We start from the raw sequence: 20,316 nt of genomic DNA on the forward strand, positions 1-20,316 counted from the left end.
AGATACCAATGTGGCCCCTTTTTACTCAATCGATACAAAAGATTCAAAAAACGTTGTTATCTATAAGTTTGTTAAAAAAAAAAGCGAACAAGGTCTACTAAGACGACCCAACATTTTTCATGCATCAAATGGGCTCGAGTTAAAGAACCTAGACTTTGTTTGGAAAATGTAACCTTTGAATTGGTACACGGGTCGTCGGTTTGGCGTTGAACAGTAAGCTGTTCTGGTGCCTAAATTGACATTTATGGTAGTCAACTTTTATCTTTTACAGATCACATGCCAGTTTTAAACAAACGAGCAGAGAAAAAAAGAGAAACTTGGATGCGATTGTGTTCCCTCATCTCTAAAAGGAAGAAAGAAACAAATCAGCCTCTTTTCAACTCTTTTTCCCTTTTTATTTCTTTTTAGCTTATCTTTTCTCATTGCAATCGATTGGCTTTTTAAATAAAACATGACGGGCATTATTTCTTTTGACATTTTGCCCGATACTGACCACCTTGATCTGTTTACGGGAGATGATATTATACCCAACGAGACTTACATCCTTCGAGGTCACGTTCGTCTCACTCATTCACGACCTATTCTTGTACGTCGGATCACAGTGCAACTTCAAGGAGTCGTTCGCAGCATCCTTTCCAACGATTTTAAAGAACCACCCCTCCAAGATCCATGGAAACCCGGTCAACCCTCTTCCGCTTGCTGTTTCCAACGCTTCAAGTACTGGCTTGACCACTCGACATTACTTGGTTACGAAGAATCCATGCATCCCTTAATAAACTTGCAAACTTCCATTGTCCTTCAACCTACTTCTTGCCATGCTGGTGTCTCACTGTGGCCTTTTGAACTGCGTCTTCCCAATGCCCACCAACTTCCTCCTTCCATCACTCTACCTCGTCACTCCATTTCATATTATCTCACCGCTCACATAAGTCTCAGCTCATTAAAAGATCGCATGATGTTGCACTGTCTCGATTTATCACAAGCACTCATTTGTTCTTCCCAACGAAAAAAGCTTCGATCCATCCGTCGACCGATTCGAATATATCAACACGTTCAACCGAGCTTGGAATCATTGGGCTATGCACCTCGAATGCGTTATCGAGGATCGCGCGAAGGCCACGTGCGGTACGAAATAAGCATGCCAAAATATGCATGTTTGCAAGACACTGCGTACGTTTTTGTGTGTGGATTCTGGCCTTTGGTGGAAGAAGCCCGTATTGCTGCCATTGACATATATCTCGAACAAATCGCCAGTTACTAGTAAGTTGACCCCTTGTTTTTTTTTCTCCTTGAAAATGTTGGATGGTGTTTCGAGAATGGAATGATGATAAATTGGAAAAAAAAATTCATGGATCTACCAAATTAGTGCTGGGTTCTATACGGGAGAGGACGATCCATCACCCGACGATAACGGCAATATTCATCAGAACAAATCTTTTATCACTCATGTCCGCAAATATTGTCGTAAGTTGGAAAACCTATCATCAGATGGCATAACGGTTAAACTGACGGTGAATTTCAACAGAATCTCAATATCATGTGACTGAATCTGACAATCAAGAGATGCTCAGTAAGTGGATCATCCATGGCTGCTTTGGCTTTTTTTTTTCTTTTCCCTTTTTTGTATCACCTTTCTTTCCCGGTTGGACTCTGTTTCCGAGCCGGAGAAAGGGGATTTCGGTGGTTTTATCTCTTTTTGGTTCGTTTGAGTTCCCATGATTTTAAAAAAAAATGGTTGGCTTTCTGGCTTAGACCTTTCCTTATCGTTGGATCTGCCGCAACTATGCCCGGACATCAATTGCAAGAAACTGCGCATTAGCCATAAACTTCGATTACTGATCCACTTTGCCAACAGCGAGAAGGAACGAAAAATGTCGCTGAGTTTCCCACTGCACATCGCCACCGTCCCATCTTGTGCACCTTCAGCACCTGTGATTGTACGAACGGACGAATCATATCGGCCGAATTTACTGGAGTATGGAACGGATGACAGCGATATGGAAGAAATTCATAAATTACCCAGTTATCATGATGTGCTGCATGAGGGCGCTCCACCATCACCGTTTCTGGAAGGTGATACCCGTTTGATATACGATGAATGGCGGAGCTAGGACCTTCGCATATAGCTCTTTTTTGTGCTTCAATCGATCTTTTTTGTCTGTACCCGCCCATCACCCAGTTTTGCACGCGCGCCATCCAAAGCCAGCACAAATTGGTTTTCCTTTCGTGTCACCAATTCACCATCACTGCAACCCCGCCCATCACCGAATAAAGCCTTTTTTTTTATTTTTTATGTTTTTTTTTTCATGTTATCTGCCATCCCAACCCAATAGCACGTTTTTTCTACTTTGCTATCTCTGATTTATCGTTATCGGTTATTATTTGCCTCTTTTTCTCCTTTTTACTTTTTTTCACTTTACTTTACTTGTTTCTTCGTTTTATCTGATCATCGTCTTTATTATTATTTTTTTCACACTTTTTTTATTGATATGGGCATTGTTCAATCAAAGCGAAGATACAAGGAGTCAAAGCATGCTTCGTATCATCCCACATTATCCGAAACTTCGTCCGTAACGAACCTTCAAAAAGCCAATAAATCGCCTCGGCCTTCCCCTTCACCACATCGAGCCAGTAGCCATGAACAACTTGCTAACCAACGCAATCGTCCAACCAACAACGCCAACAACAATAACAATAACGGTACCGTCGATACTCCTCCTGATATTCCTCACATCACAGGAATGACCACACGCTCCTCCGATTACGCCGGCGTTCAATCCAACAGTCAATTTCTGCCGTACAACTGGGAAGATGAAGATCGATTTTACACTGTAAGTTTTTCCTCATCAGAAAAAAAAAAACCAAAACAACCCTAATTGGGGGAATACCATGCCAACTCGAAAAATTGATTTGCCCAGACCCAAAACTGATTAAATGCCTTTGTTTTCGATTTCTCTTTAGCTTCATTTCGCATTGAGAGATTTATTTAGCAGGTAAATGAATAGACATCATCATCAACAAAAAGAAAAATGGAAAATTCTTTTCATGCCGAAAAAGGAAGGAGAGATGGTCTGACAAAAAAGCATGTTGCTCACCATTGGATAAAGTAACGTTATGCCAGCGGTGTTACCAAGATTAATCAAAGGCGCATGCGTCGTCGATATAGGATGTGGCAATGGTCCTTGGATTACGGTAAGCAGGAGCTTGGACCACAGGTTGGGGGTGGGGCAACGACTAACCAATTTTGTTAGGATATGGCAACGCAGTACAGCGAATGCGAGTATGTGGGCGTCGAACCCAGCGTAGACATGTTGCCTGAAGCCATGCCGTTACCCAATGTTCGATTTGAGGTGGCCGATATTATGGACAAATTGCCTTTTGAATCCAACTCGGTAGATGTTGTTCATATTCGCGCTCAAGGACTTCAATTCAAAAAGGAAGAGTGGGTGAAAGCCCTGCGCGAAGTGTATCGCGTGTTGAAACCTGGAGGCATGGTACAACTTTTAGAGTTGCATAATGCGGTAAGTCTCGGAAACCTGGTGTTTCATGATTGGATAAGAAGGAAGAAAAATAAGAAATTGCCCTGATTTGCTTCGGTTACTCATCACTTTTTCGCTTCCAAATCCCAGCTCACCGGCACCGCTCTGATTGAATCATTCATCGAAACGGTGCGCAATATCATGAAAAACCATGAAAAGGACTATGACATTGCCACCAAATTGGGACCTATCCTGGAAGAAAGTGGATTCCAACTGGCACAGCTAAAGAAAAAGAAAGTTCATTTCGGTACGTTGATTCCGATTGGGGCTTTTTTTAATTTTTTATTCTGTCAAAAAAAGAGGGTAGGGGGGGGGTATTTGAATGAACGCTAAATTTTTTTCTATATTGCCCTTTTTTTTTTATCACGTCCAGCTTCGGATGGTAGATTGGGTGAAACGTTTGTGGCGGTTACGCTGAGAACGTTCCAAGCAGCCCAAGACTTTTTAGCACCTCTTATGGGTCTGGATATCGACGACTACCGTCATCGAGTAGAAATGGTGTGTGCTCAGTGCGTTAAACACAACGCGCACCTCACATGGTATGCCTACGTCGGTAAAAAACCCTAGGAAATCTGTTGATACGACTCTTTTTATTATACTATTTTTTTATTCCTTCTCTTCCACCACTCCCTTTCCCTTTTTTCCTTTGTATTTTCATTCGCATGTCACCATCCAAACGAAACGCAACCTTCAACATGTCCCTACGAATCCACATCATTTGACGAGGCCGACAATGCTATCCCTGCCTGGCCATTGCTTTACCCCAATCTTTTTTCATCCAAATCCACCTACAAGAAAAAGAGATTCGTAAAAATTCAACAAAAAAAAAAGAGAAAAAAAAAAAAAGAAAATCAAAGCGTGATAGAAAAAACGCACATCTAAACAAATTATTTATTCCGGCTGGCCCGATCGAAACTACAGTATTTTCTGTATGTACACACCAAAAGTGTTCCAGAGTCATTGTTCGAAAGATAAATTGTTCATCGAAAAAAAAAAGCCTGTTTTCGACGCGTGTCATGCGAAGAAGCAGGCCAGTGGGAAAGTTGGATAGGAAACTGTTGTTGTTGCTCAATTTCATGATTTAAGTAATCTAGAAAAGGAAAAATAAAATAGATTGATAACATCTTTTTAATCAGGTACTGTAGATTGAGCATAAGCCAACTTGCTCTCTTTTATATCATTATCGATTTCCTCAGTTTGCAAGTTAGAAAGGAAAAAACCAAAAACATGTGGCGTCCTTTAATCTTAGAGTGTCTTTATTTGCTGATTCCCCGTTTTAATCGAACAATACAGTACGCGTCTCAATTTAGGGGTGAAATGGTGGGGACAGCGAGTACGAAATTTTCCTCCACATCTGCACAACGAGAAAATGCTTGTTTTGGATAAAATCATCGAGTTTTATTTCCACTATTCAAACGATTGCATCATTTCATCTCTTTTATATGAAAATCATTATTATTTCCTTTTTCTCTGGTTGTTTGGCTTTTGGATGAGGCTTTCGATTATCATTACCTCCAGACAGTAAACATCCGTCATTCTCCAAAGTTTAACAACGAATTGGGAAAAAATAACAGAAAAAAACACTCCGTCTTGTGATTGATCATACAATACAAAAAGGTTACCATGGTATGAACCCTTTTCGTTTCAAGTTTTCTCATCTTATTCCCCCGAGCAAACCATCACCCATTTTTCCACAGTAACCATCATCTGATTGGTGCAACTAGACCAAAAACATGACCACTTTCGGTCGAAGTCCACGCCCTTGCCCATATTGACAAAGAAAATTGCCATTTTCCTGACAGCCTTCAAGAAACTGGAAAACAAACAATGTTGCCTAAAATTTTTTGTTTCAATATCTCATGTCAATTGCATTTGCAGAAGCATCTATTCTTTCTCCTGGTCCACAGAGTCGGTTCCTTTTCTATTTGATGGTCAATTGGGAACCCTGATCATGCATTGCGTATCGGCGGGGGGGGATATGATAGCGCGTTGAATAAGTGTTGGAATATCTTTGCAGTTGAAACCCAAAAGATTTCATGCGCCCCCAAAATGCTGCCTTGGTTTATCTTTTCCCTGCCCCTGTGTTCTCCTAGATAGTCTCTTGTTTCCCTATTTTTTCTTTTTTTTTTGGGCAAGATCACACCTATCGTCAATTAATCCGAATGGATTCCGGTCCACGTAATAAGAACAGTAGACTAACACGACACACATGACTCATGGCCCGCATCTATAAATGCCATCGCTTATCCTTTTTATCTTTTTCTTTTATCTCTCCCTTCTCATTTTCATCCTTCCATTCAGCCGATCTCTTTTTGCATTTGTCTATCTTGTTCCTTTCTTCAATTGTTCATATTTCCTTCTTTTTTTTTCCTTTAATTTCACAATTCCATGGCATCGTACGGGGTTGTAACGCCACCGCCTGAACGTCCGTTGACCCAAGCTGAGCGTGACTTGCTCCAGTCCGACCGACCAGGTTATGGGTCTTGTAGTGTGGTGGAAGTGTCGTTCAATCTAGTCAATGCCACCGTGGGTGCCGGCATCATTGGCTTACCCTTTGCTGTGTATCATGCTGGGTTTTTTATCGGTATTGCCGTCTCCGTCATCGTCGCCATCCTTTCACAATTGGGGCTGTATATGCTCATTCGAGCTGGTCAAAGAACCAATATCTACAAATTTGCCATGCTCGTCGAATACCTGATGGGTCGCCCAGGCTACCATTTTCTAAACTTTATTGTCTTTTTCCAAGCCGCTGGCGCCTGTGTTAGTTATTTTATTTGTAAGTCGATCGTCATCGAACGTCATTTGACATAGGACTCCGACTTTGGAGTGACCAATTCATCGCATTCTGACATATTGTTTTTCCAATCTAGTGGTCGGTGACACCATTCCCGTTCTCCTCACCTTGTATTTTCCACAATATTCCATTTTTGCCAATCGATCACTGGTTATTGCCGTGATTTCTTATGTATTTGTAAGTGACATTCTTGTCATCGTAGCATTCCAAGAAAGACGACGCGATCAACGCTAATTCAATGTGGCATATTTTTTTTTTGGATCTCAGATATTACCATTGAATCTGTCACGGTCCATTGGTGCTTTGGCACGGTGGTCCATCTTGTCGGTGCTGTGTCTTCCTGTGATTCTGCTGACCATGCTCATTCGTGCGCCCGTTTATGCACCTGAGCACCGTGCGCCCCTGACGTGGGTAGGATCGGACATTTTTGGCGCTTTGGGGATCATGGCATTTGCCTTTGCGTGTTCCCAAGTGGCCTTTGATAATTTCCGAAGTCAGAAAGATCAATCGTCTTCTGGTTGGGCCAAGTCCACCACCTTGGCCACCATCATGAGTTGGTTCGTTTCCATGGCATTTGCCGTGCTGGGCTATCTCAGTTTTGGCGTCGATGTTCAGCCCAATCTGTTCCTGAATTTCCCCAACGATGATCCTATTGTCAATATCGGCCGTTTTGCCCTGGGCTTCAGTATGCTGCTCACCATCCCGTAAGTATACCATTACAAGTGGACATTAAAACCTACTGCCACGAAGGACATGGATACTGGGCGTTCGGTGATGCTAACCTCTTGTACTCTAGTATGGGATTTTATCCGACGCGAGAAGCGGTTCAGAAATCACTGGGTTTCGAAACGGCCGATCGACAGCCGACGAAAATGCAGCATTACATCGTCACGTTTGTTTTATTCACCGTGATTACCGCTGCGGGAATTGCCATACGATCCATCGGCCAAGTGTATGCTATCGTGGGAGGCTTTGCAGCGACAACGTTGGCCTACATTCTTCCCGCCGCGTCTTATCTCGTCACACGACGTGCCGTTCCATTGGAAGACGAAGCCGCGAAAAAGCCATTGTTAGCCCACGACCCACCTACGGATGCGGCATCGTCTTCGTCATCCACCTCCTCGTCCTCACCCCTTCCTTCACCGAGCGCCAAAGATAATGTGGCCTGGTCAGATGAATCGGGTACGGGCCGTGCGGGTGCACTGATGACAACCCGATGGTCGTGGCTCGATATGGCAGCTGTGTTGCTGATCATCTGGGGATTCATGGTGATGATTTTTTCAGTGTCTGGTGCTCTCCGCTCGTCCAAATAGAGTCTTCCAAATCCCTGCCCTTTTTTTTTTTTTTTTTTGTACTCTCCTACCACCTCTTTACACCGCTTCCCGTATATTTTTCATGTCACACGCCCGCTTTGTTTAATAATCATGTGCAACCTCATGCCAATTTAAAAAAGCATAGATTGTCCAAAAACCCCCCATGTTTACAGAAATCCCGTAAAAAGAAAGAAATTCTTTTTCTACCACCACACAAAAAATACAGAAAATAAAAGAAAACCTGGCAAAAATTGAGATAATAATAATAATAATAAAAAACGACAATATCCATTGCATGTATAAAAAAGAGGCCCATTAGAAGGGTGATTCACCGTCACTGTCCTTAGTATCCTTTCGTTGGCAACCGGCGTTCACAGTGACGTACCCATCGTCGGCGTCTTGTGACCTGTTGTTGTTGTGGAGGAAGATCGGATGAGCTGCGTCTTTTCGTGTGGATCGACGGCTTCTCGGGATGATGCCACTGATCATCTGTGTAAACCCAACCATGGTCATCCGGTTGCACCAACATCTACCAATTCCAATTTGGTTCCTTGTCTGAATACTATACATCTTCCCATCCTCCTATGTGTTTAGCAAGACTTACCTCTGCAATACAGAAAGAAAAATAAATAAATCAAGAATCCAAATGGAATAAGGAGATGAACGGTAGATCAAATGCCCTTGGTTTCATTGTTCTTACCTATACCAAGACTGTCGTCAATCCATGGACCGGTGGTGTCCAATTCCCAGTTATCTTCCTTCCATTGGTAGCCTTCCGGTGCCGCAAATTCTTCCTTGCATGATAAAGCCAATCTTCCCGACATATCCGACCATGGTCCTCGTTCATCGCGTAACAACTGCCAAAAAGAGTTGGAAAGAAAATATTCGCTCAATATCTTTGCTCAAAACCAAGCACCCAACAGCCAAAGCTGATGTACCTGAGGCGCAAAACCACTGTTGCTCCACCATCGCTGGTTTTCGTACAACGATACTTGTTGTATTTGCTGCTCAGACGTGACGCGCTTCTCATATTCGTTGTACTGAGCGAGGGTATTGTTCATTTGACATTGGCCGAATTCGATCAAAGGGGGCAACAATTCTTTCATGGCGTATTTGGCGAACCGGGTGTTGATGAGAAACACCGCCACACCAGCGACAAGGCAGATCCAGTTTAGCGGAATAAGCCAACCCACCAAACTTAGGCCCACCAAGGACACAAGGACCAATTGCAGCAAACGCATCGTTTGTTCCTCGTCCGACCAGTTGACGTACTGCATATTGACCATCACCAAATCGTACACATCGCTCATTTCTCCCATCATGTTTTGCAGATTTTGCATGTTTCGCAGATATTCAGGTGACGATTCGTCAAAGGCGGGGAATAATGCCGACGCAAAGCTGAAGGCAAAAGCCGTACGTTTCAATGGTGTGTTGGGCGCAGGCGTAAATGACTTTGATGGCACCGTCGTGGGTCCTTCCTGCATACTGGATTCCGATGTCGACGGATGTAAAGTGTCTCCATACCGTTTATAGTAGCCTCCAATGATGATCCACAACAAGACCAGCGAAGGAATGAAAAGGATCAGTGCTGGGTATAAACCTGCATTCACAGAACGGGAAAAAAAAGACGGCGTTAACCACTGCTGAAATCAAACCGATGAAGAAAAAGAAAATTCCAAGGGCGACCAAACGATCAACGACTTACAAAGGATACAGTAGCTGATCAGCGCTACCAATGTATCAATGGGTTTGTCCCAGCTTAATAGTAGAATGACCGCATCACGGAACGCAAACAATGGGCCACATCGGGCTACAAACCGTGAAAAATTCTTGGCCGTGATTTGAGGATTCAGTGGCGGCATATGCGCCAAGTAATCATTGACAGGTTGGTCGGTATCGGACGCATGCACAGCAGCGTCTACAAGCACATTCTGGACATGGTCAGAGGAGAACAAACGGCGTAATTGCGATGCATCAATGTTAGGCATGGATTCAGGTCGACGACGGGCTGCTGTGGGTTGCTGAGTCTGTTGCAGGGATCGTAGCGCTTTCGCTGCCGGAGAATAGGTCGAAGACGGGGCCGCGCCGTGAGTACAAGGAGGGATATCATTTTGGCAGCCATGATGGCAAATGTATGCACAGTCTTTTTAAGTACACAGAACATTTGTTTTTTTAGTGGAATGAAGGGCAATCCAAGTGTCATCGCTGTGGCAACTCAAAAAAAAGGGGGAAGTGTTATTATGTTACCTCGGCATTGGAGTCCTTGTCGTGCGAATCCCCATAAAAGTCCTCCGCAATTCTCACAATAAGTGAAACGAGTGAATGTCTGTTCCTGAAGACAGTGACTCATGACAAGATTGCAAAGTAGAAACAGTTGCCAATCATGACACGTGAAAGTTAAGGAATAAAACCGGTGTGGGGATCACCTTTCCCCGCTTGCTTATTTGGTCATTGTCCGTCACGGGCTCGCCGTAAGGAATGAAATCAAATTTCACAGCCCGCCGAAAAAAAAAGGACGCACCCAGCTGTCCACCACACACACACATACGCGCACAGACACGCAGAGTGATGACGGTCATGGAACATGATGCGTGCGCCAATGGAGCATTCAATCCGCCTCTTTGGCGTCAACGACGAACATTTATATGCGATCAACTACTGAAATACCGAGCTATCAGTGTACACGTTAAATCCCAATAGCAAAAAAGAAGCCACCGATAGACTCACACTGACTTGGTCACTCTGTAGGTACTCGATTACGGTTGCGGCGAAGGATCGGTACTGGCATTCTTGATTCCCAATGTCCATGACGACGTTCATATTACCAAACTGGCCGGATTAGACCTTGATGCTGATGTTCTTCAAGAAACCATTGCGCGTTGTGAACCTTGGGACAGTGATTACCGAGACTTGCGTGAAACACCGCTTCAGATCGATATTTATCAAGGTACCGTCAAATCAATTAAAACTAGCAGGAAACATCAAAAAATCCGAAAAAAAAACTGACCACTAGATATCATCAAGGATCGATTGATCAACCGGATTCGCGTTTGATGGGATTTGACGCCATTGTATGCTCCGAAGTCATTGAACATGTTTACGACGATGTACTGGAACCATTTTTCGGCATCACATTGGGTCTCTATCGCCCAAAGATTCTGATTGTCACCACGCCCAACGCTGAATACAATGTTTTTTTTGATGAATTGCGGTGCGGTACCTTTCGTCACGACGATCACAAGTTCGAGTGGCCACGCCATACGTTTGAAGACTGGTAAGAACAGCGCCAAATGAAGGAGCAACAAAAAGGGATAGTTACATCGATGAATTGCCATGGCATTGACACATGATTTTTATGTACCATTCATGCAGGTGCAATGACGGAGGTCGAAAATACGGTTACAGTACTGAATTTCACGGCATTGGTCTGCTCAATGGGAAAAAGGATTGTTTGGACAAAGGCCACAGTACGCAAGCATGCGTTTTCGTTCGCCAAGATGATCATGAACCTGTCGTCATCATTGAAAAGCAATCACATACTTTATTGAAACACATCGATTTCCCTTATTACGATGAACCGCCGTTATCCGATCACGACATGGTGCAAATAATAGAAAAATACATAGAAATGCTGTGTCAAGCCGAATGTTGCAACGGAGACACCGAAAGTCACGCTTCATTGGAAGATACTTCACCAAGCGCCCTGGAATGGTGCGTGGATTGGTCCAACGAAGCGATGCCAGAGACCGTCCCCGTCACAGTGGAGCCTCCGAAGCGTCCCGTTCGGTGGACCCGAGTTCCTTTACATCTTCCCATCTCTTCTCTGTGGAGTATTCTCCAGGTCCGTCAAGTGTGCAAACAGAGACACCATCTATCTCGTGTCCTGCTGGCCACAGGTCGCTATGAGCAGGATGGTGATCATCTTATTGTCCACCAATCCTTTCCCATGGTGGAGCAAGATGATTAATAAACCACACACTCAACAATTACCCCTCCCTCATCTTTCAGACATTGGATTATTGCACTCACCCTACTTTTTCCAACCCTCGCCTCCTTTTTTTCAATATACCATATTATCTGCAATCTCGTCCATAATAAAAAAATTTACATTGCATGATTCTCTGATTTCTTTGTATAAGCAATGGAAAGCAAAATAAAAAAGAAAGAAAAACATATAGGAACATCGATCATGGAAGCGACTTGAAGCGACAACGTTCGTGAAAAAACCGGTGGATTAGTACGGCCTATCAAACTATGCAGAAGAGGAAGAAGCGCGGACACGTTCCTGGTAGGCGGCCCATCCGGCATCGCGGTAGCGCTTGGCTTGGTATTCGACTTGATCGGGATTACCGTAAATACCGCGTCCGACAATGATCACGTCGCAACCGCTTTCGACCACCACCTGATGAGGCGTACGGTATTGCTGACCCAGGCCGTCGCCCTTGACATCCAAACCCACTCCGGGAGCCATGACGACAAAGTCTTCGTCATCGTACTCGTTCATCTTGTGCTGAGCAATGAACCCGAATACAAAATCCTTGTTGCGACGAGCCATTTCGACGGATTCGCTGGTGTAAGTGCCATAGGTCAAGGCGCCCTTGGATGACATTTCGGCCAGAAGCAAAAGACCACGACCCAAAGGCAGACCGACTTCGCCCAAGCCCTTGATAATGCCTTCACCGGGAACCGTGTGCGCATTGGTAATGTGAGCCCACGAAGCGATCTTGTACACACCGTGAGCATACTGATGTTTCACCGTGTTGCCTAATGACATTTTATTAGTATCTCATCAATTCTTGCCCTGTCAAACGATGTCTCTGACAATTTACCAATATCAGCAAACTTGCGATCTTCAAAGATCAAGAAATCGTGCTTCTCAGCCAAAGCCTGCAATTGCTGGACGAGATCCTGATCAAAGTCTTCGACAATGTCAATGTGAGTCTAAGAATTTGTAGACATCAGTCACGACATTCATTCTATTCTTGTCCAACATGATTGTCTTCCGGTTTTCCGGGGCCCGCTCCGAGGCTTCGGCTTTTTTTTTCGGTCTGTACCTTCAAAACACAAACGTAGGGACCGACGGCATCGGCAATGGAGAGCAATTCGGACTTTTTGGTGACATCGACTGCAACCGACAAATTGGTCTGCTTGCGTTCCATGAGCTCAAAGAGAGAGCGAGCACATGCATTGGGATGCTGCTTTGCACGTTCGGTATACGTTTTGTAGGTATTCATTAGACACACACGAGACACAAGGAATAAAAAAAAAGACTCGAGTCGGGAGGCTAAAGTTATTAAAATGATTTTTTTTTTCCTCTTTTTGTTTGATTTTATTTTTGAACGTCACGACGAGTGAGTAGATGATTGAATGGGATCGTCTTCTTCTCGAATAGGCGCGAGTTTGGCGGGGGGATACTCGAGACGTTCCATGCGTAAGATATCGTTGTTATTATGGTTGGGGTTGCTATTGTTATTATTTGTCATGGGCAACATCCCATGGGTACGTTTGACCCACTCACTCTCCATGCGAAAAATCACCCACACCCATCGTCGGAGCACTTCTAATAATTCTATAAACACGAGGCTCCCTTCCAGCTGTTTAAGATACAAATGCGAGCTTAGTTTAAGGCTCCACGTCGTCCGTAATAAGAAATCGATTATCATGGCCGTAAAATAAGGAAAAGCCGAAGAAAAGTGTAAATGGCGTCGAAAACGTAGGATAGGTGTGGTTTGAGGTTTGGCGTTGACATGTTTGGTGATGCCCGTATCGTACGTGAAATGCATAAAACTCCAGTCCATTGAAATATCCCACCAGAATGAATACATGGAATTAATAAACACACAGACCATCCTTTTTAAAAAAAAAAAAATTATAAACGTCTTGATATCACAGTTGCACCATGATCCGTTATATTCCCCCACGCTCTTACCATAATCGAAAGATGTTGACTTCGTCCAACCACCAATTCTTGGGTACTGATCCAGTTTCGGCTACATAGCTGGTGGCTCTTCGTTGCACGGCGGATAAGATGATGACAGGAAAGGCCGAGGCGTATTTCAAAGCATTGAATAAATGACGTGATTGCTGTCCGCGACTTTCAAGGTATTCGGACAAGCACTGACGAAGACGAATGAGGTACGGAAGACTGTTATTGAAATCAATTTTTCCCAGAGTACGACAGGGTCAATACGGTGTGCCACCAAGCTTGCCAAATGGCCAGGAGTACAGTAGGTTACCTTACTATAAACGGGAGAAACAAATCGGGATGCCAAGCCAGGCTATTGATTTTCATCGGTAACGCGTCTGAATAGTTTCGATCATCCCCAGTGACGAGGATCCATATTGCCACAAACAGATCACCCAACACATTAGAAAAACTTGTCAGTATATCGGCAAGGATGATGTCGGCAAAGTACACTGGCGAAACTAGGTTCATGGAACATGCCCGCCGTAAGACTCTATCGAAAAAGGGAAAAAGCCGAGTGAGGTGCTGTTTACCCTGAACCCCCCCCCCAAAAAAATCCAAACCTTAGGAATCGTGCTCGTTCTTTGAACAAGAGTTGTTTCCGTGGCCAGAAGAGTAAGAGGAGGCTGGACAGATAGGCTATAGCTGGTAACCATAGGGAGGGCGACTCAGGAGTGACGATTCGCATGTACCACGACAGATTAACAAGGGCATTAAAGGACAGCATCCCGGCTAATATGAATACAGGTTGATGTAAAGGAATATGTTTATCTACAGGATGGATTTGCAATAGGGCGGCTGGATCGATGTGATGACGATGAAGTAAGAATAGATTCAAGGCCCAACCCCAGACGCCCACGCAGATGACGACCAATGGCCTGTATACTGCAGGCAACCAAGGGGGCGACCAAGTAGACGAGCTACCGTCCGCGTCCATGGCCACAATGGTGAGAATATGGAGAAGTGCCGATTGCCAAGCGAAAAAGAACCAAAAAAGAAAGAAAGGAAAGTCAACGTTCCAACTGAGGCAAAACGGCGTGAACAAAAAAGGGAAAATCCCCTCGTCGATCGTCCAGAAAATAAAAAAAATTTCGTTTTGACAAGCATGTGAATGAGATTTTTTCTTTTTTGTTTCTTTCATTTGTCTCTTGTTTTCATGAACTTTTTTCCTTCCTCGTCATTATCTTCAATGATGGATACCTTTTCTAGAACTCCAGTACAGTAAGCTGCATTATAGTAAGCTGTCATGGAGTTGGGTTGCTGTAGAATGTCAATGAACTACGAATCCGCGTGAATGCCCTGGTTTTTTTTTTCCCTTGGTATTTTTTAATAACAGTTTTGTTATTGTGTTCTTTTTTCTTTTTTTTTCATCGGTCATAAGTAAGAAGGAGACAACAGATATGTATGTAAAAAAAAAAAAGAAAGATTACTCGTTGCTGAATGCATGTCTATTGGCATGATGGTATGTATGGGACCTGCTGGAGCTGGAAGAGGGAAGCGATGGTAATGCGGAATGGCCGACAACATTGGATATCAAGGTGGATAACGGTGGTAATTCTAAAACGGGCCTGTTGTTGCTGTTGCTGTTGCTGTTGCTGCTGTTGTTGTTATGGTTGTGGTTATGGTTATGGTTGTGGTTGTGATTGTGGTTAGTGTGGTTGTTATCGTAGGGTTCAGTCGATGAGGTCGGACGGTTCGCGCTGAAAGTCGAATCTTTGTAAAGTGAAGAGTAATGGGAATAAGGAGCGTGATACGACGGTGGGCTGTGATGAGCCGAAAAAGGAGGTATAGACGAAGAGGCGTCGGTGCGAGGAGAAGAATTATGCGGATCGTTATAATTCTGTGATTCGGTGTCACCGGTACCACCGCCACTGTCATCGGGATCTACAACAATACGTGATAAAAGAGACAGGTCGCCTTCGCATCGTTTCAACAGGGCATCGACTACCACAAAAAAAAGGGACAAATCCAATATGTCAATCTCACATTCACCCGACATAAGCTTACCACCGACTTACATCGATCCATGTAACCAGGAGGACAATCTGCCAGTAAATAAAATACAAGAAATTTATCAGGCCACATGTGCAGTATAAACAATGACAAATACTCCTCATAACAAAATCACACCGCAATTGCATCCAAAGCGACACGGATAGAGAACAGGCATTATGGGGGGGTGCATGATGATGTTACCTTTGCAGGATGCGATAAGGGAGGAAATAATGGAATGCAGCATCTAAACAACGAAACATCAATTGGTTTAGTTCAGGTTCGTCCTACCCCTCTTCCCTCACCCGACGCTTATTTACTTGTTGTTGCTGGGTTTGGATTATTCGTATTCTTTTTGTGTCTTGACACATGTTTTCGTATTTGTGTTCGGTCTCTTCTATCCTTTGCTGCATTTCTAAAAGCTTAATTTCCATGGACGCTAATTGTTCTTGATTTTCAGAGTAGTCAAACGATAGGGTGGATTTGCCGGTCGATTGTTGCGGTACGCGTCGTTTGATCCCTTTTAATTTCTCGCTGCAATCCCGTTGAAAACAATCATGTTTGAACTGCCAGACCGCTTGCTGAGAGGAATCGGTTGCCATACTGATTTGGTATACTTTTCGAAACCCATACACTGTTTTCATTCATGATTCAAGCATTCATCATACCAAAGAGAAACAAGAATCACCAACGTAACAACAACAGGGTACAGGAATCATTCGAAAAAAGAAAAAAAGAATAAAAAAAGTTAGACTCTTTCATGGCCAAAAAAGATTTTTTTTTCTTCTTTTTCATAAGAAAATGATACAGGGGCGGGGTAAGTGACATGCAATATGTTTAATACAATGGATCCAAAAATTGGGGTGGGAAAGTCGTGGATGGGAATGGTTGAAAATACACTTCGATGGAAGAAAAGAACAAAAAAAAAAGCAATTATAGAAAAAAAAAGACTTACAATTGAGTTGACGAACGAAACTTTGCCAATTGTTATGTTTGAAATACCGCGGCAACACGACTCTTGAGAATAGAGTGGCGTTGGGAACGCATATTACTTGGCCATTGTCAGACCAAAAGATATATTCACGGATGATACCATCGTTCATGATTCTAATTCAAAAAGTTGAGTTCTTTTTCTGTCAGTATCAATGCCAAAATCCAACCAAGGAAAATAGCATCGCTGTTTGTCCTTTCTTTTTTTTTTTGCGCTTGGTGGAATTGGTGTTCAGTCGTGTTTCTTTTTTTCCATATTTCGGGGGAGGGGCAAACGCTGTCGAGGTGAGGTTTTTTAGGTTTTGCCACTTACAGCCAAAGTTTCTTTATAAATGTTGCCAAGGGTTTGCGTTGCGACTGCATCGAAGAGGAGGCCACAGAGGTATCTGAGGCCACAGGGGAGGTTTGACTGGACATACGTCTGGTTATACTTTTTTTTGTGACGAGGTTACTAATTAAAATGATAGGAATACTATATAAGAAAGTAGAAGAAGAAAAAAAAAAGTGAAAAATTAAGAAAAAGCACAAAAGAAGTAATAGAAAAAAAGATCGCGAAAAAAAAAAAAAGTGGAAAAAAAAAAGGAACAACGAAGAAAAAAAAAAAAAGAAAAAGAAAAAGCGGCAGAGACCCGGAAAAAAAAGCTATCCAAGGAAAATTAAGTCATTCACATTTATTAGATTGGCGTTCCGTTCATCCAGTGCGAAATAGGATAAAGAGTTTAAAAAGGACAAAGTCTCCACTCTTTTCAACTAAGTTATTCATATACACATTATACGAAGAGTTCATTGAGGTAACACTTTAATAGCGGACCTCTCTTTTTGATGTGTCCGTTGCAATTTTCCATTCCTTCTTCTATTCTTCCCCGCCCAATCTACACATGATAAGAAAATAGACACGTTCCGTGGCAGTGGCTTTTTCCGATGAGATCAAATAAAGTTACCATTTTCTATTTCACTGGTTCATCTATACTACCAAATTTTTTCCTTCTTTTAATCTACTCCCAAGAAATCCGAAATCCCAACGGTAAAAGAAAAAAAAAGACAAGCAAATAATTCCCACTGCAAGGAGAAAAGCAAGGAATCATTGAGATCTTTCAGGTGTGTGTACCAAAAAGAAAGATGGATGATTTCATACAACGCTAAAAAAAATTTTGGTGTTCTAGAAGAAGAAAAACTTCGTCAAAAAAAAATACTTTCCAAGTTGCTGGGAAACCCGAAATGCTGGCACAAAGAAATATCCCTTTTCCTAATTAGGTAATCACTTTTTCCAAGAATCAGGGCACCCGTTTTGCACTCCAAACAAAAACCCAACGGACTTTTTTACGCCCAATTGCATTTTTCCTAATATGCCCCCCTCTGAATCCCCGCACATATGAACCAACGATGGTCCCTTGCCACGATAGAATCATTTATTATTAGCCAAAAAAAAAAAAAAAAAACCAACATCAATGCATCTTTCTTTTGCAACCAGTGCATGAACCTACAATTGCTATTTCTTGTCTCTAGTTCCGCATTTCTGGTTTTTTTTTTTGTTGGCACCAGAAAAAAAAAAAAAAAAATTCCTAGCTACACCGCCTGTTCACTTAAATCCTCTTAGTGGGAACAACCCAAAGAAATTTTTTCGTATGTGCGTTATTATTTTTAACCCGTGATTTTATATAACGTTAGCCGACATGGCTTCAATAGGGCTGTTTTTTCTAATCTTAAAAAAATATTTGTATATGACTCCTGGGGAATGGTGGTGGACAAGATAATGTGACTCGGTTTTTTGTTTACTGTTCGTACTTATGCTTGATGTCCTTCCATTGTTTCTATCACAAAAAATCCCCCATTAGTTACATGGCTACTCTTTTACAAATGCCAATGGTTCAACGCGCAACCATACAACGCAATGGACGTGGGTATGAATGAGGAAGAACCAAAAACCAAAAAAAGTCATTGATGTGACAATGGCGTGAAATACTTACACCCTGGTTCATGTTGTCCCAGACCTTGTCAGTGACGGTATCGAAACCCATGTTGAATGCAATGGCACCAGCGAAAATGGAGGTGATGAAGACCGAGTTTCGCTTGAAAATGGTGTTGTAAATGGTGCGCGAGATTCCAGAAGAAACGGGAGCAGGCATGGTGCAATTAAATAAAGAGTCGGGAGTTGCGTTTGCAAAGAGGAAGAGAAATTTTGAGAGCCCTAGCAAAAAATCGAAAAAAACATCCCAGTTCGGGGTTCTCGCGAAAAATTTCGCCGCCTGCCCACTGTAATGTGTGACGTCATGAATATAAGAAAACAACGTTGATAATCATGGCCCACTGCTATGCGTTGAAACCCATTGTGACGTAATTCGGTGCGTATGCAGTTGAGAAGATGGAGCAAGTGAATCTTTTATCAAGGTTAGAATAACAGGCAGCAGAAAAAAAAACAATTCCAAGCGATTTGGGGTTGCACCAACTGGATCTGTCACTTTTTTTTTTTTTTTTTTTTTGGTATGGTGTCCAACAAACTCGTCTGCGCCAATAAAAACTTGACGATGAAGGCGTCAACAATGCTAAGCAAGCTTCAACGGCTTCCAAGATTGTAAACGCCCACTGCATCCAATGAAAAAAATACTGATTCCCCATGACTCTCCGACAAGTTCTCTGACCAATTTTCCCATAAAAGTTGTCGTGGCATTGGTTACCAGCTCTTTATCCCCGTTCCACGTGAATCTCACAACTGTTATTCGTTTTGCCTGTGAAAGACTTTATACTAAACAAAGCCATTGGATATCAGAATTCAATGAAGAGATATAGCAAGTGATTCATTTTGTAGCTAATTCAATTGCGCGCTCTTCCACTGAATGCTGGTCAGGGTAAACCAGTAACCTTACCAACAAAAAATATCCATATAAAAATTAAAGGAACGGTAAACCCATTTCTTTGGGAACAATGCATTGACTATTGCAGCAAAAAAGTCTCCAATCAATCGGTGCAAGGTGCGACCCAGATTCGCTTACATGGTGTAAGAATATTCACCGTTGAGGTACTGCGCTCTGGTGGAGCCTTTTTCAACACATGGTCATCCGATTCAGGAACCACTGTGCCTCCAATAAGTGAAACAAGGGAACAGCCAAAATGGGCTATGCACTGAGAACCTTGCTAATGCTCGCTTGATGCTTGCTTGTTAATGCTTGCTTGCTAATGCTTGCTTGCTAGTGCTCGCTAAAGAAAGGTACAGTTGAAATTGAGGGGATCTTGTGGTTCACGGAGTCCCTGAGGCCATCCATGTCGTGCAATGGTGTGAAAGTCTTCTATTACATGGTAGCCACGGATTACGTGGTGGTGGCCTTGATCTTATTACGTGGCCACCTTTTTGGATTACGTGGGCAGACAGTGTGTCCGATTGACGGTCAGTGAGGGAGTTATGCAAGTACAATATGGAGTATTTAGGAGCGCCAGACATTTGGGCCGATCGTATGGAAAGTCCAGAATGGAGTGGGCGACCCAGGATTTCTTTTGGGTCAATCCACGCCTGATTTACCACAAAAGGCAACAAGCCTAATGGAATGATTGCCCATTCCAAGATTGACCCTTCACTGATGTGATCAAGGCAGGAGTCAAACAGTGTGACTAGCTCTCCATGGTCAGCATAAAATAACAAAAGACACCTTTCTTTTTCCCAGCTTTTCATTGGGGTCATTGAATGCCCAATTGTTCTCCCCGGCACAAAACACACACCAAACTAACCCT

The 20,316-nt window shown here is 43.0% G+C and overlaps 11 protein-coding genes across 11 annotated transcripts; 4 read left to right on the plus strand and 7 right to left on the minus strand.

The window, feature by feature from the left end:
- Nucleotides 1–312: 312 nt before the first annotated feature.
- Nucleotides 313–2,548, plus strand: BYT42DRAFT_200539 (uncharacterized protein). Its single transcript, XM_051562519.1, has 4 exons — nt 313–1,260; nt 1,367–1,464; nt 1,526–1,570; nt 1,753–2,548. Exons 1-4 carry the CDS (start codon nt 452–454, stop codon nt 2,109–2,111), a joined length of 1,311 nt encoding a protein of 436 aa, XP_051427527.1. The 5' UTR covers nt 313–451; the 3' UTR covers nt 2,112–2,548.
- Nucleotides 2,549–2,741: 193 nt separating this feature from the next.
- Nucleotides 2,742–4,106, plus strand: BYT42DRAFT_489226 (S-adenosyl-L-methionine-dependent methyltransferase; the record flags this gene model as incomplete). The annotated part of the gene is made up of 6 exons (XM_051563921.1): nt 2,742–2,831; nt 2,962–2,993; nt 3,108–3,192; nt 3,252–3,539; nt 3,699–3,786; nt 3,913–4,106. The coding sequence occupies 6 exons, from the start codon at nt 2,742–2,744 to the stop codon at nt 4,104–4,106; spliced, it is 777 nt and encodes a 258-aa protein (XP_051427528.1).
- Nucleotides 4,107–5,927: 1,821 nt separating this feature from the next.
- On the plus strand, nt 5,928–7,646 carry BYT42DRAFT_543116 (transmembrane amino acid transporter protein-domain-containing protein; the record flags this gene model as incomplete). The annotated part of the gene is made up of 4 exons (XM_051565661.1): nt 5,928–6,315; nt 6,410–6,510; nt 6,601–7,037; nt 7,130–7,646. 4 exons carry the CDS (start codon nt 5,928–5,930, stop codon nt 7,644–7,646), a joined length of 1,443 nt encoding a protein of 480 aa, XP_051427529.1.
- Nucleotides 7,647–7,905: 259 nt separating this feature from the next.
- Nucleotides 7,906–8,324, minus strand: BYT42DRAFT_557393 (uncharacterized protein; the record flags this gene model as incomplete). The annotated part of the gene is made up of 2 exons (XM_051566886.1): nt 7,906–8,175; nt 8,251–8,324. Coding segments are annotated over 2 exons (288 nt in total), but the record flags the coding sequence as incomplete, so codon positions are not given.
- Nucleotides 8,318–9,996, minus strand: BYT42DRAFT_490296 (integral peroxisomal membrane peroxin-domain-containing protein; the record flags this gene model as incomplete). Its single annotated transcript, XM_051563995.1, has 4 exons — nt 8,318–8,503; nt 8,585–9,246; nt 9,352–9,789; nt 9,894–9,996. The coding sequence occupies 4 exons, from the start codon at nt 9,994–9,996 to the stop codon at nt 8,318–8,320; spliced, it is 1,389 nt and encodes a 462-aa protein (XP_051427531.1).
- Nucleotides 9,997–10,223: 227 nt separating this feature from the next.
- BYT42DRAFT_610802 (uncharacterized protein) lies at nt 10,224–11,613 on the plus strand (the record flags this gene model as incomplete). Its single annotated transcript, XM_051571429.1, has 4 exons — nt 10,224–10,325; nt 10,395–10,593; nt 10,671–10,920; nt 11,019–11,613. 4 exons carry the CDS (start codon nt 10,224–10,226, stop codon nt 11,611–11,613), a joined length of 1,146 nt encoding a protein of 381 aa, XP_051427532.1.
- A 285-nt stretch (nt 11,614–11,898) lies between these two features.
- On the minus strand, nt 11,899–12,880 carry BYT42DRAFT_543119 (orotidine-5'-monophosphate decarboxylase; the record flags this gene model as incomplete). The annotated part of the gene is made up of 3 exons (XM_051565662.1): nt 11,899–12,410; nt 12,476–12,587; nt 12,701–12,880. 3 exons carry the CDS (start codon nt 12,878–12,880, stop codon nt 11,899–11,901), a joined length of 804 nt encoding a protein of 267 aa, XP_051427533.1.
- Nucleotides 12,881–12,988: 108 nt separating this feature from the next.
- On the minus strand, nt 12,989–14,548 carry BYT42DRAFT_489872 (EXS family-domain-containing protein; the record flags this gene model as incomplete). Its single annotated transcript, XM_051563965.1, has 4 exons — nt 12,989–13,496; nt 13,576–13,791; nt 13,895–14,104; nt 14,175–14,548. 4 exons carry the CDS (start codon nt 14,546–14,548, stop codon nt 12,989–12,991), a joined length of 1,308 nt encoding a protein of 435 aa, XP_051427534.1.
- A 346-nt stretch (nt 14,549–14,894) lies between these two features.
- Nucleotides 14,895–15,920, minus strand: BYT42DRAFT_200716 (uncharacterized protein). The gene is made up of 3 exons (XM_051562520.1): nt 15,808–15,920; nt 15,630–15,656; nt 14,895–15,555 (listed from the first exon to the last, which is right to left on the minus strand). Exons 1-3 carry the CDS (start codon nt 15,848–15,850, stop codon nt 15,038–15,040), a joined length of 588 nt encoding a protein of 195 aa, XP_051427535.1. The 5' UTR covers nt 15,851–15,920; the 3' UTR covers nt 14,895–15,037.
- A 630-nt stretch (nt 15,921–16,550) lies between these two features.
- On the minus strand, nt 16,551–16,709 carry BYT42DRAFT_485761 (uncharacterized protein; the record flags this gene model as incomplete). The annotated part of the gene is made up of 1 exon (XM_051563748.1): nt 16,551–16,709. A coding segment is annotated over one exon (159 nt), but the record flags the coding sequence as incomplete, so codon positions are not given.
- Nucleotides 16,710–18,113: 1,404 nt separating this feature from the next.
- On the minus strand, nt 18,114–18,840 carry BYT42DRAFT_557407 (cytochrome b-c1 complex subunit 9). Its single transcript, XM_051566887.1, has 2 exons — nt 18,561–18,840; nt 18,114–18,404 (listed from the first exon to the last, which is right to left on the minus strand). Exons 1-2 carry the CDS (start codon nt 18,717–18,719, stop codon nt 18,366–18,368), a joined length of 198 nt encoding a protein of 65 aa, XP_051427537.1. The 5' UTR covers nt 18,720–18,840; the 3' UTR covers nt 18,114–18,365.
- Between the last annotated feature and the right edge of the window lie 1,476 nt (nt 18,841–20,316).

This window comes from Radiomyces spectabilis (genome assembly GCF_025331425.1).
Source record: "Radiomyces spectabilis strain NRRL 2753 chromosome Unknown BYT42scaffold_2, whole genome shotgun sequence".
Classification (NCBI taxonomy): Eukaryota; Fungi; Mucoromycota; class Mucoromycetes; order Mucorales; family Radiomycetaceae; genus Radiomyces; species Radiomyces spectabilis.